Raw genomic sequence first — 14,969 nt, 5'->3', positions numbered from 1 at the left:
AAACACATCAACAGGATGCAAGTACTAAAATAAAAATAAAAATACAGCATCTGTGGCCCAATGTAAGTACATAAAAGGATCATGCCGGAAAGTGGTTTCAGTTCTCATTCCTAATAATTTTACTCAGAGCAACAAGCGCCTTCAGATATTGAACCACTTATGGAAGCAATCTCGATGGGCTTTGCATTGCACCCATACACCTAATAGAAAATGTCCACCTACTCAAAAAGATTTGCATTTCAGTGTGAAGGAAGAAATCAGCAGCCATTAGAAATGAAATAACAGCAGACTGATAGGGCAAATAATCTACCAAAGATGGTGGATGAATTCAAAACAAGAATACTAATGTTCCCAGAGCTTTTGCACATGCACGATCTAATTAATACTAATTGTTATTAGTGGTGTTATTTTTATATGGCATGTGCAGGTCTGAGGTTCAGGAGATAGCTGAGGTTTGAATGAGGGATTCAACCTTGAGCCACCCTGATAAAAATACAAAGTCTTGAAGGAACAATAGTGGTCACGAAGCTTGGGATCCCAGCCGAGGCTGCAGTCCTATGCACCGTTACCTAGGAGTAATATTTATTGAACACAATTGGACTTACTTCTAGGTAAAGACAGATGGGGTTGTGTTATAAATGCAGATGAGGGACCTGCCCCTCTGGCATTTTTCCTCCTAATATTTTTCTTTAATCAGCCAATTTCATCTATGGAAAAAATGGATTTTCCTTTCTCTTTTATTAATGAGATCAGCACTTCCTCGCAGTCATGCTGCAACAGTGCTACCAAAAAGATAAAGCTTCTATAAGAATGTGTGCCTGCCAGCAATTACCATAGCTAGTAAAATCTATATTTCAAGTACAATTGAGGACTGACAGGAACATGCCTAGGATTTTCTTTTTTGGAGGAAAGAGTTCTTTAGCTCAGAAAAACACACACACACACACAGCCTTTCCACAGCAACATAAACATGCACAAGAGCTACACAGATTTTGCTGTTCAGCCTCCAGCGGCTTTATAATGTTCACCCACCATTATTAAATCAATACCCCCTTCTTTGGGGAGGAAAGGAACAGTTTATGGGAAATTTTGATAAAAACAAAACACCACCTGAAACGCCAGTCTTTACAGTCGGATCTTCCTTGGATGTACAACCACCTTTTCTGCTAATGCTCTTTAAAGCTAAGTATATTCTCTCTCCTCATGTGGTGCTTGTTTTGAGCAGAGAAAACAGCTCTGTCCTTTTGTGACAGAGAAAAGCTTATTTCTTCAAAGAAAGAGGAAGAAACAACTACAGAAGCTGTTTTGCTTTAGCTGGTGAAACGAGATCTAAGCACATGGTTACAGAATGATGCTTCAGTTCACAGGGAAAAGATTGCTTTCTTCACAATATGCTATGGAGCTCATTAGTATATTATTTACCCACAATACTTACAAGCTTTCCTTCTCCTTCCTATTTGGGAATGTTTACAGCAGTGAAACTTGAAAAGGCTCCATCTTGTTTGCAATTCATTTGTACTGCAAACTTGTGACTGTGGTACGTAGATAAAACAAAGTCACCCGGTAGTGTTAAAATATTTATTAATTAAAAAAAAGTTAAAATATTTGTTTATACAAAGATGAGACTAATCTCATGCAAACTCTTCGCATACAGTAAAAATAACTCAAATATTAGTAGGATGGATTTACAAAATAACTTCTTTATAGTAGCTTTTTAATAGAGAAGTGCTGCGCTGTTCAGTGTGCTTGGAGCACCATCCAGAATAATTTACTTACAAAGCCATTTCTTTTCTTTTTTTAAAAAAAGATTTATACATTGTTCTATGGGGAAAGGTGCCAAGATTTTCACACTCTTCACTATGGTTAACAATTAATACCTTATTACTACTACTACCCATAAAACTAGACTTAGACCTATGAACATTGAGTAATGATATCCTCAGTACCACTGAACCTTGGGACCATTGATGTTTAATGTACAAAGCTGCCCAAACATTGCTGTGCAGCAGATTCCTAAGCGCCTTTACTAGGAAGTAAGGTCCAGGGAGCTCAAGGGTTCCATACTTCCAAGTAAGGATGCATAGGAGTACAGCCGTAGATATTTTTTCTTAAATGGTTAAAGAAAAAAAAAGTATTGAGATCATTATGGATGGCATCTGCTTCTGCTTAATTACAAATCACATCAGATTTAGAATTTGTGTATATTACAAGTAATTTGCATAATTAAAACAATTAAGGGACTGACATATCATGGTAATTAGAAATGCATCAAACTTGAATGTTGTACAAAAGAGAGCTTCAATATGAAACATTAAGTCTCTGAGAATGAAGTATCCTACAGATTCCTGCACAACAGTCTTGGACATACTTGCACCGAACCTTCCTCTGTGCACAGATGGCAATTTGGGTTGTCTGGCTTTCCTCTAAATTGCTAGGATCCAAAACTCAAAACGGTGACACAAAATGCATGCCATTCATTTCTTCCTCTGTAGATGCCACAGTATTTGACTTGCGTTCTTTTCTGCGTGTCTCCTTTTTATCTCATTTTCCGTAGCCGTATCCTGTTCTCTTTGTCTCTCTTTTTAAGGATAAGTATGAATTGGTTGAAAAAATGCTCCTGGTCTTTCTTCTTCTGAACAAGCCGAAACCGCTGATCTGTGCCATATTTCTCTGCAAATTCCTTAAATGTTGTCCTGGGGAGCAGGTGGGGGAAACCAACATAAGCTACATTTTCACAAAGCTCTTTGTTTGTCAATATATATATTCTAATTCTTTGGCCCTTCATTATATGTTCACCTTTCTGCATTGAACTCATTCTTAATGTGTCTTGTCATTGTCAGTAATGTTGGAAGTAGAAATGCAAAAGCCAAAATGTTGAAGTCTCATTGATCTACCCAACTTCTCATCCCAAGCCATTATTTTCATTCTGCAGAATGTAGACATACTTATCGATTGCAGGAAGCTTGATTAATAATTAGTTCACTGTGGACCATCCACAGTAATTGGATAGGATTCTCAAAAATTAAGAATGTAAATTCTTCTTTAGCTTCAGCCTGCCAATCTAAAGGATGTGACCCACATAATTTTAGCTGGAGTTAACAACACTATAAAAATTTACAAGGCGAAGACTTTTGTCAGACTCCATTTAATGAAATGCCTTTTGACTCCAAACTGAGAAATGGGGATTGGATCTATTTATTTTATTTTATTGCCATGGACCCTTAGAAGGAACAAATCAGAGGCATAAATCTAGCATAGATGAATGGGGAATTTGCTTGATTAAATATACATTAGTGTGATTTTAACATATGGAAACTGAAATATTCGCTTATATTTGTGTTCCAAAAGCTTTAATTTTGTATTAAGGTCTTTCCTGTGATCTGCTCCCTGGCTATGAAAGCTAGCCATGCCTGAGCTTCAGTCTCAGTTCTCTTTGGATTCCCCACCCTCCTTTATTTTATGTGTCTGTGTTGCCTGAGGGAGTATAAGTGGGAGACCTTTATGGGAGACCTTGCAATGGAAGTTCTTTGGCTGCCATATTCGGAGCCAGGGAGGAATTTGCCAGCAGATTAATTGGGTCTGTCTGAAGGCCTTGCCACCTTCATAGCAATTGTCACAACTTACTGGTGGATAAGGAATTGGGTTGGCTCACTGGACAGGGAGTGGCCCTACCCTGCTCCACACTATCAGAGTATCCCCTTAGTGAGATCCTGGGGGAGGGGCTCCTTGTCCTTGTTGGGGGCTGATGGGCCGTAGCACCCCAAACAGTGACCGTGGGAGGTTGCGCGGGTTTGATGCATGTGGGGCAGCCCTTAACCTTGGTCAACCATCAACCAGCAGTCGGACTGGTTGATTTCAGGATACATACCCAACGCCTACACCAAAACCTATTCACCTGTGTAATCAATAAAACTCTGGCCTGTTTACACCCCAGTACTGCTGTCCTGTTTTACTGCCATTGCTGTTATGTTCAGCCTCCACCTGCTCGTGGCTTCACTGTGCCTGGGGCTACAAAAGCTGTGCTATATAGGACTGAAGCTAATTGCTTCAGGCTCAGGGCAGAATGGGTTCAGGGCACACAGAGACAGAACCCACAGAGGTGATTGTGTTTGTGCAGAACCCCTTCATGCTTTTCATGAAGTTGAGCCCCTAGTTAACCCTTATCACTTTAATCCTGGGGTAGGTGCAGTGACCATAAATACTGCAGCAGCTCCCAGAGAGTTTTGTTCTTATAAAATGAACACAAATCTGCTCCTGCCATTCTTGTCTAGCTATCACATTATTCTGGAATGTTTTCTGTTAGATTGCCAAAGGAATACTTTTACTCATACTATCAACAGAAGCTGCAACTATATTGTTTATATCGGTATCTGACGGCATGCACAATTCTTTAAAATGCTAATTAAGAGACAACCTTCATGTTTTATTCTTTATATTTGTAAGATGAAGCTTCATTATCATAAAGAATCTATCTTGATGATTTGCAAATTCCGTTAAGAGAATCACATTTTTTCACAAAGGGATTCTCAACAGCTTTTATGGAAAACAGCTTAGGAGAAGCAAGTAAGCAACCATTCAAAATCTTACATTTATTGTACAGTACTGACGATAAATTCTTATGTGGAAATAATTTGGGTTTTCTCAAAAGGCCGGCAAAGGAAACGCTTTACTGATTTTGCATTATAAACACACTCTTGTACTTATACACACTGCAAGCACTAATCACATCTGCAATTGGGTTCCTTAGTCAAAAGCATAATGAACTACTGCAATGGATTTTTAACAAGTTGTTTAGTATGATATGAGAAAAGCTACGGATCAAATCATCAAATTTAACATATGACTATGAAGATCTCAATCAGCACATTGGCTCTGATACTTAGTGCACCAATATATGAACATTTTGTGACTATGGACATCAAACACTACATCTATTATAAAATATACACCTTATGTACATAATCTATAGAGATGCTACTGGCTATAAAGTTTAGATCTTCCTGCATGGTTGAGTTGAGAACTGAAGGAAAGGAGAGTTGGTGAAGATTAGCACTGCACTGACATTTCAAGATTGTCAAAAGTTCAGCCTGAATTTGGGGAGAGGTACAGCTTACTGGAACACCCACACAGTTCCAGTTGGCGGGTGAACATCTGGGAGATATTCTGGAGGGAAAGATGGCTACCACAAAATGGCACCCACCAGCAGAATTTAATGGCCTATGAATGAAGTCATGGGAAGGAACATAGGAAGCTGCCTGAGACTGAGTCGGGCTCATTGGTCCATTTAGCTTGTTTTCACTGTCTGGAACTAGCTCTCCAGGGTCTCAGACAGGTCTCCCCACTCCTACCTGGAGATGTTGGGGATTGAACTTGGGACATTCTGCATGCAAGACAGATGCTCTACCACTGAGCAATGGCCCTTCCTTATGAAATGGCTCAGGATATGTTACCTAGTCCAGAGGGGCTATAGTGGGCACCATATAACAGGATTTTGAGGTTTCATATGCAGTTCACCATAAAAGTTTTGAAGTTTGCCTATAAATGTGAATTGAATCAAATTTCTCCTCATCCTTAACCACATCTTAGCTTCTAGTTCAAGGTGCACTAAGCACAGCTATTGTGCAAAAGCTTTAAACTATAATGGGGTTTCCTCAGATGTGCCTGGAGTTACAGGGCTTGCTGCATTGTATCTAGTGCTTCAAATTTAAAACAACATATTCACATTCAGCATTGTATAGATTTCTAGGCCAAACAAGCATAACCCAATTCTAGTTCCATACCGTGGTGATAATTTAGATTCCTCCAGAAGCTTCTTAAACTCTTCTTTGGCTAGCAATAACTTATTTTTCTTTTCCTTGTATTCTTCTCTTATTCTGGTCTTGACAAACTGTTCAAATATCTTAGGTGGAGAATAAGAAAACAAAAGTCACACATAATTAAATTTGCTAAACTGGTTGGTGAAGTTCATATTGGCTTCTAGAACAAAGGTGGTGAACCTGTGGTCCTTCAGATGTTGAAGGCAACAACTCCTGTCACTGCTGACCACTAGCCTGACAGAAGTCAGAGTGAACAGCTTAACTATCCCTGTTCTACAAACAAAGCATGGTTCTGAAGCACATCTCCTTTCAATCATTGGAGAATGGGGACTGACATGAGAGCGTTTCAAAGAGAAACCATGAGAACCTCATTTATTTTGTCTATGGAGAGTTGTTTTAGTCTACACCCACCCATACAACCACACCAAAAAGCAGCAGTATATAGTATAATAACCAATGTATTATTAGCATGACTACAGTCCTATGCAGTGTCCTGGGAGTGAGCTAGCCTCAGTACAGCTTACTTTTGACTTCATTAGCTCAACCTGTAACTCACATTGAGCTCTAGCAAAACATCTTCATCTAGTTCAGGCACCCCCAACCTTTGGCCCTCCAGATGTTTTGGACTACAATTCCCATCATTCCTGACCACTGGTCCTGTTGGCTAGGGATCATGGGAGTTGTAGGCCAAAACATCTAGAGGGCCGCAGGTTGGGGGTGCCTGATCTAGTTGCCTGAAACACAACCTTTAACTTTTGATTAGAAATGCAAACAATCTTGCAAGGCACTAGCTGTTGGTGTGATGTAGGAACCCCAGATGTTATATTTCCTTTTCCTCTGGAAAATGTCCCAGAGCTGCACACATTTACATTCCCCCTCCACTACACCACTGATCAGCAACATCTGAATCAACTCTTGAAATTGTTTGTTCTAACTCCAGGGGTTTCACAACAGCTTCTTGGAGTTTAATCAGGGAAGGTTTCGAGACAAAGCTTGTGATTCAGCAGTTGAATTCAGGTTGGACAAGGTCCTGAGTTCAGTTTAGGGTGTGCATTTGGAACAAGTTTGTTTTTTAAATGGAATGAATGAGATCTTTTTAGTCCATTTGTTACAAGCTGAACCCAAATGTGCAAGCAACTCAAAATGTGAAGCTATGGATTTGGTGCAATTTGGTGTCGTCTTTGCTATTTTCTTCTTGTTTCAATGGATGGAGTGCTAGGGGAAAGCAGGGGGTGGGGAACTGACTTATTCTGTAGCCATCATAAGAACGCTTGAACATATGAAGATTTTGCTGGATCAGGTCAGTGGCTCATCTAGCCTGACATCCTGTTCTCACCATGCCTAATTAGTTGCCTATGGGAAGCCCAGAAGCAGGGCCTGAATGCAACGACATGCTCCCCTCATTACACTCTGATAATCTGATGTTATTTTCTTAGCCTGTGTTTTGGGGCAAAATAATGATATAAAATATGGAAGTTATTGACAGTGGAAGAGAATTTGGTTCTCTCATTGGAATCAATGGGAATCAACAGAAATTGGAATGGCAAAAAAGAACCAACACTATGAGAAAGCAAAAGGAAGGAAGTTTTCAATCATGAAAATGAATAGAGCAACAAAACTGTTGCTGACACCCCCCCCCCCCAGTTCAGTTCCCAGCAGTTCTAATCAAGAGGATCTAGGTGCCAGACTTCAGGGGGAAACTCTGCAGGAGGCCTTAAATAACTGTTGCTGGTTGGATCATACAGCACTGGGCTCAATGAACTAATGTTTGGCTCTGTTTCATAAGTTCATAAAGGGACTTTGGCAAATTGCTGGTAGGCATGTAAATGAAGCAATGCTATACTTTTTGATGGCACCTAATAGTAATTGATTTGACAGGTAATATCTGCCTGCAAAGGGAAATTGCTTCACAAAGACAATTTTACTTCTGTGTGCCTTAGTACTCCTAGTGTATGTTCCCCAAGGCTCACGATATCATTTATTTTACATCTGTAGAGTAATCATTGTTAATCTGCTGTGACCTTTTCACAGTAATTGATCTGTGAGATGAGATGAAATACCAATAAAACAAGAGAAAGTTCAATCCACAATCCAATTCTGATCCACTTAGTTCCAGGGTAACTGGCTTTCTGCGGAAAGATTGGAGAGGAAGTAGCTTGATGGTTGTTCCAACAAATGTAAACCCGAGGCTCTTTGGGCAGGACTGGAGTCACCATCTATGTATGGTATGGCATGTAGCTGAATGTTGTAGCTAATTAGATGTTAAATAACAGTAGACTGTTGGGCCTGAACCACGGGCCGAAGGCTAACGAAGCAGTTTTCTGGTTAATTGCAGCACCATGATTCATTACTTGCTTGATTCATGCACTGGCATAACAAATTGGAAAAACCATTGGTCTAGAAGGCTCATTGCAAGATTCATTGAAGTGACTCAAGTGAGCACATTTGCAAATGGAGTAATTTGAGGGCTGGCACTTAGATTCTAACTTGACTGGGAGCTACCACAGATGAGCAGCAGAGCTCATATTTTCCATGCAGAAGGTCCCAGGTTCAGTCCCCGGCATCCAGGTAAAGCTGAGAAAGGTTTCTGCCTGAAAAGTTGGAAACCTGCTGCCAGCCACTGTAGACAATGCTAAGCTGCATGGACCAATGATCTGACTTGGTATAAAGCAGGCACATGTGCTCATCATATGGTGCATATTTTAGGGAGAAAAGAGCATGTGCTGAATGGGAATTACAGAAATGTAGCTCAACTCAACTGATTTAGAATAGCCTATTTTTATATTTCATACCAACAAATGATGTCCTCCTCCCCATCCAACTACGGGTAATGGGCAAATGGAAGCAGGCTTCAGTCCAAGTATCCCTATCTGCACATGAAAACTGCACATGGAAACATGTGTGTGATTTCCCAATCCAGCAGCTATGATGCACATTTAGCCTTGCAAATAAATTGCACCTGTACTGATTAACACTCTAGGAATGGGGTGGTGGTAATTTTGGACTTCCCCCAGTCAGCTCTCCCTGCAAACTGCCTTATTGGCATATCTATGCTTCTTCGCCAGGGCCATGCATGCAAAGCTGGATCATAGCCATTCTTTTCTGAGAACAGCAATAAACGAACTATTTTCTGTTAGTAGAGCAAGGATGTATTTTAATTATTTTTACTGAACCCATCTCAGGTTCTTTTTTAAAAAACAACACCACATCAATGTACTTTCCTTTTGACTGTTCTTGAGACTGCCAAAGAATAATATGATAAGGGGCCCACTTTAATAGTTACAGGAAAGAGCTTTCCATGAGGTCAAAAATAGATGACCACATTAAGTTAAAATTGATAAGTGGCTCATTATCCCAGCACCCGAGCCCCTAAATGCAATGCTATTTCTAGACCCCAAATCCACTCATTTGTTGAATATTTTGCTGTCGGGAATGTAGCTTCATTGTGGGCAGAGAGGAAAGCCATCTGTTGGGACATAACGATCAATAAATAATTCCGAAACGGCAATGCAGCATGGGGATTTGAATTTAATCAAAAGAAGCCCATTCCTCAGATAGTCTCAAGGGAGCTGCGCCTAGTTATTTGCTCCGTTAGCAAACAAATTCTTGTGAAAGTTCAACATCTGACTCGCTGGCCTTTCATACAACGGAGAGATAATATGAGAACAGACCTTTCTCTATTCATCGACAGGCCCTTCCAATAGACGAAGTGATAAATCTGCCCTTTTCAAAGCCCTTATCTACTTAGGGGAAGAGGCCACATCAATAATACAACACATAATTTGCCAAATAGTCTTTCATTTTTAAATTTGGATGTAGCAGGGTTTAGTCCTGTCCCCAAGGTTATTTAGCCCCATGCTGAGGTTGCACACATTCTCTAGGCCCCTCCCATGTGGTAAGATGGTGAACTGCATCAACAGGGAGTCTGTTGTATCTGTGGAGACTCCTTGCATGATTTGGAGCCCTGATACAAAAGGCTCCCACTGCAGAGATTCACTTTCATCAGATAAGGGACCCAGAGAATCACCATAACATCAAAGGTAGCAGGCTAAGCAAAAATAACTGCAGCTCTGTGTTCCCTTGTAGCTCAAGATATGTTTGAAAAAGACTCTCTTCTACCTGCAATCCAGAGCATCAATTAGAATGTCAGAATTCTAATGCATAATGTGCATTATGCATAATTCTGCATAATGTGTCAATTGACTTAGTAGGAGGCCACCTCTCACCCACATTCTAATGGAACACAACTATGGCTCTGAACAACCCACAAATATTTTGCATCCTAATTCAGGCATGAAGGTTTAGCCACAAAATCTAGTGTTCTAGCTTTCACCTGTCTCTAATTTTAACTTGTGTAGTGCTTATTTGTACGAAGAGTTGCTAAAGGTGAGATGATCAATCCTGCAATAAATGTTAATCTTTCCAGTTGACCAAAAGGAGGACATTTTTAACACTTCATAAAATTTCCTTCTCTGCAATTTGATTACCCTCTTTTACTAGTAGGAACACAATTTTAATCTTCTATATAAAGAAGAACTGAAAATTGCTTTTCATAGTCATTTTCCTTGAGTACGTAATATATTCCACAAATGAGACCCATGTCACCAATGTTTCAAAGCTAATATCTATAGTATAAGCTTTATCGACTGTTCATTAAGCAATTTTACTATATCATGTACATGCTTGATAAATGAAAGGCGCAATAAAGCTTGATTGACTAGGCACGGTCTAGACTGTGCCCTTGCTTAAATCACTGAAACAGAATACAGTGTTCCCCTTGCTGTATAAAACCGTCTTCTAAGTGCATTGTTAGGTTACAGTTTCAAATTCCCAATTATAATTTTACCCTAAAAATGGTAGCCATTCTTTGCTAAAAGCAAACACATTTTAGATATGGCTCACCCCAACATGATCACTATGCAAGGTGCTCAGTCTCCTCATGAGTTTGAGGGCAAAGGTCTGAAGCAGGAAGCCTCCTAAATTCATGGGGGTTCCTTTTAGGATTTTGAACTTCTGCACCATCAATTTTTAATTACACTGGGAGCTTCAAAGGTAGACGGGGGTCTCCACTCAGTGGCATAGCATGGGTTACCAGCATCCGGGGCTGCGTGGGAAGGAAATGGATGGAGTACGCATGCACATTCAACTGCCTAATGGTGTCTGCATCACCCAGGAGATCGCAGCCGCACAGATAAGAAAAGAAGAGTCGTTCTGTTGCCTGGAAAGGTCACTTCCTGGTTCTCATGGAGAAGCCATTTTCAATGGAGCCCAGCAACAGAAGTGCACAGCTCTATTGAGGAAGCACCAAATGGTACCGCCCTTCATCCACAAATCTCAGGGCAGTTCACATCATTTGTAAACTGGAGATTCTGATCACCAGGAAGTGATATAATTTAAAGGACTGCTTATCTATTTGTTCGGCTATAATAGTGACCTAAAGTACAAAATGCGGCTGCTTTGCTAACCTTAGACATTGCAATAGTCCTTTGAATCATAAGGAAATAGTGTGATGCCCTCATTATTTTTCTTGTTGGCTCAGAATAAGGCCTATACAGGCTTGGATTTATAGAAGCTAGCATGAATCAGAATTTTTTTAGTAGAAAAGACTAGAATGCATACCCAAGTTGAACAACCAGGAGACTGTCTTCCAGCACCACATTCTCACATGAGTCATGTGACCCATGCAAGATTGTGCCCCCCCAAAAAAGTGTTTTTCCAGTGCAAGATTGCAGCACCCAAAATGGCTGCCATGCTGTCACATAAAAAAGGGGATATCCCAGTTTTCTTGGGACAGTTGAAGGATATGTAGAATGTCCATGGCGGGTAAAGTATGAGGAATGATGCACTAATTCAGTAGATCAAAGATTGAAACTAGCCAGCTGTTTATCTTTTGTCCACCATGAATTCCACAGAAATGGATGGACTTCCCTGTTTCAACTTTCCTTTGCATATCTGCTTATGTTTTCAGTTTGCCTCTTTCTGAAAGATATTCATCGCCCATTTCCCTCAGTTTATGTTTACAGCATGGAAGCAAGGACCCATTTGTTTTCTGATGCCCATTTTTATACCATAGTTATTTCAGGTATGTCATGTTCTTTAAAAGAGTAACGTGAATTGGCTCAAGCACTCTGAACTGTCGGGGGAGGCATGCATTGTTGTAAAACTTTAAACTCACCTGTTTACGTTCTTCTGAGTTGAGTAGGAGATAACGTGGATCAAATACTATTTTGTGTAACTCTTTTTCCCATGTGGAAAATGCAGAGACCTGAAGGAAGATATGAATGGAAGATATATAAACAATTTTCTAAAGGTTTTGGAACTAACCTGGCTGTAAATTCAATTTCTGAGTGAAAAAACAGAACACTGCAAGAATGCCACAAGCTACAGCGTTTGCCATGACCTAACTTACTCAAGAAACAGAATAAATCTTAATCAAGGGAACTGGGATTAAGAGGAGAACTGGCTGTGAGAACAGAATGGAAAATGTATGATGCAGAAATGAAGAACAGCAAAAAAAACCCAACATGTTTGAAGGAATGATCAATACCATAGGAAACAGATCAGAAATCAATATGACACAACTATAACTGTTTCATGGTGTCCCTCACCCACTCTTTTAACCAGGAATTTTAATTCAGAAATTATCTTATCCTCAAATTCATTTCATTCAGCTTTCAAGTTTTCTTCTTTTTGTAATGGTCCTCTAAATACTTGTTACCGATAGGTTTTGTAAGTTGCTTGGGGTCAGTTTTCCAGAAGTGACTAATAAAAGCAGATGCAAATCATGATGATAATAATAATAGATCCATTTGAATCAGCTTTCAGATCAGGCTTAGGCTGAGTAGAAACTGGGATGGGCTAGCTTACTATTTTTATTTAACAGGATTTATATACTGATTAATCATCCAAAACTTATTGGTTCACATAAACCTGTATAAAATTACTATAGAAAGTAATTGTTCCTCATTAGGTAATTCATGCATGCAATCCATCCTGCTTTGCTTATTCTTTAGCCGTTGGGATCCATAAAAAGAAAACACAAACCAAATCTACAGTAGGGCAAAACCTTAATGAAACCAAAGTGTCATAAAACAGTGAATAAGCTTTAGAGTTCTTCAGAACTCTTCATTGGGCTAGATGCTTCACTGGATCTTGCTTGCATAGTTATGAGACACATGTAGCTCTTTCATGGCTGGGTCCTTCTGGTCTCTGTAATAATGGTCCCCTTTTGTCTGTCTCCATATCTGTAGCTATCTGCCAACATCGGAATACAATGCGAGCCAGTACAACATACAACAGGTACTGGGGCAGTCTTAGGGAAGCCAAATAGACTATGTTGATATTGAATCTTGCTCTAATTAGCCTTCTCATCAGGGGAGAAACTTATGTCAAACATGTTGGGAATCTCCTATAGGAGATCATTGCTCTTTAGGCTGAAGGCTTGTGTGAAAAATTTACTCAAAGGGCAAGATCCATGATTGTGCCAGCAAATACAACAATACTCCCTTTCCTCCCCTCCCCTTGTGTCCCCAATTTATCTCCAGGGGGTTCCCCAGCCCTGTAGAGAAAGGGAATGTTGTTTAGATAAGCATAAGTCTATTGCATAGGCAAGACACCATGATTTAACACCCAAAGTGTTAAACCTAACAAAACTTTATCATTTCCACTGAAATACAAAAGTTGGTAGAAATAAGAACAATTTTCAGATATTTATGCCCCGTAATGGATTGGATTATTCTGTTCTAACCTGTCCTATTCAATGCGCTTCTTCATAATGAATAGAACATACTCTTAGAATCATTAAAAAATTGTCCAGTAGCACCTTAGAGACCAACTAAGTTCTGGGTATAAGCTTTCATGTTCATGCACACTTCTGCAGATACACTGAAACAGAAGTCACCAGATCCTTATATATAGTGGGAGGGTGGGGTTTTTCTCAGGAGGGTAGTAGGAGATGGGTGATTGACTCAGTGGGTATGGTAAATCTGTTGACGACTGTAATTAGTCCTACTTAGTTGGTCTCTAAGGTACTAGTGGACAATTTTTATTTATTTATTTCCACTGCGTCAGACCAACACGGCTACCTACCTGAATCTTAGAATCATATCATTAGAAACATGTCAAACATGGGATGTGGAATTAGTTAGATCAAGTCTAAATCAGAGACTGTTTTGTGTGTAATGGAATGTAATTAAACATGTTTCCATTGGGTACCTGAACTGTTATTCAAAGACAGAGAATATGCCTAAAATCAGGCAATAAGAAAGATTATAAGCTCTCTGGGCACAGATTACATTTATATCGTGTCCTTTACATCACCTAGCCTTTTGTACAACAAATGGAAGCAACGTAACATCATTCAACAGTGATAAATGTTGATAGGAAAGCAATATTAAAAAGCATTCATAGAAGCGGTAGGAATCATGAGATGGTTGCAACATACTGTTACAAATCTTGAGTTTATATCGTGTTCTCATAATCTGCTGGCATCAAGCCAGTCCAAGCTTATTTCTTACCCCTCTTTCCAGAAGCATATCTCTGAAATGGGTAATACGTTCTTCCAATGGAAGTATAATCTGATCTTCAGAGGCTTTCACATTTTTCTCTTCGACCTTGTCTAGCCCAGCGTTCTCAGGATCTTCCAGTCTTAAATAATGCAAGTAATATGCAGGATGGAATAAATTTTTAACGCTCAATTATCTTTAAAAACTCAGCAGGAACTAGAAAAATAAAAGCAGCAACTTGTTGCACAGAGTGTTTTTGTATTAACTTATTTTTGTCTAAGTTTAAAGATATGCAGCTAGCGTGCTCTTAACCTCATTCTTTAGAGGCATTAGAAACAGACTTTCCCAACCTGGTGCCCTCCAAATATTTTGAGCTACAGTTCTCATCAACCATGCTGGAAGGGGCTGAGTGAAGTTATAGTTCAAAACATCTTGAGGGCACAAGGCTGAGAGAGGCTCCATAAAGGATGCCTTTATTGGAGCTGAGAGTTCAGATTGGCACACTGTTAAGACTGTTTTACTGGGGGATAGTCCTTACTTGGATGTTCAGCTTTATCTGGAGAAAAACTCCTACCTTGCTCCATTTAGGATAGAGTGTGTTCTCAACTTCTAGACTGGGGGAAAGCTCTGAAGTGATGTGGCACCAGAT

General features: G+C 39.7%; 1 protein-coding gene across 2 annotated transcripts in view; it reads right to left on the bottom strand.

The window, feature by feature from the left end:
- Positions 1-1,564: 1,564 nt before the first annotated feature.
- Positions 1,565-14,969, bottom strand: part of TCERG1L (transcription elongation regulator 1 like) — a 163,530-nt gene continuing 150,125 nt past the window's right edge. For both annotated transcript variants that reach the window (XM_053388858.1, XM_053388857.1), the window contains exons 10-13: positions 14,333-14,462; positions 11,992-12,081; positions 5,781-5,899; positions 1,565-2,693 (exon numbers count right to left, since the gene is read on the bottom strand). In XM_053388858.1, coding sequence (XP_053244833.1) covers positions 2,537-2,693; positions 5,781-5,899; positions 11,992-12,081; positions 14,333-14,462 — 496 coding nt within the window. In that variant the 3' untranslated portion in view covers positions 1,565-2,536. The remainder of the gene's footprint in view (positions 2,694-5,780; positions 5,900-11,991; positions 12,082-14,332; positions 14,463-14,969) is intronic.

Source organism: Podarcis raffonei, chromosome 5 (assembly GCF_027172205.1).
Source record: "Podarcis raffonei isolate rPodRaf1 chromosome 5, rPodRaf1.pri, whole genome shotgun sequence".
NCBI classification, from domain to species: domain Eukaryota; kingdom Metazoa; phylum Chordata; class Lepidosauria; order Squamata; family Lacertidae; genus Podarcis; species Podarcis raffonei.
The sequence above is the reverse complement of the archived record's forward strand: the minus strand, read 5'-3'. Positions and strand labels throughout refer to the sequence as shown.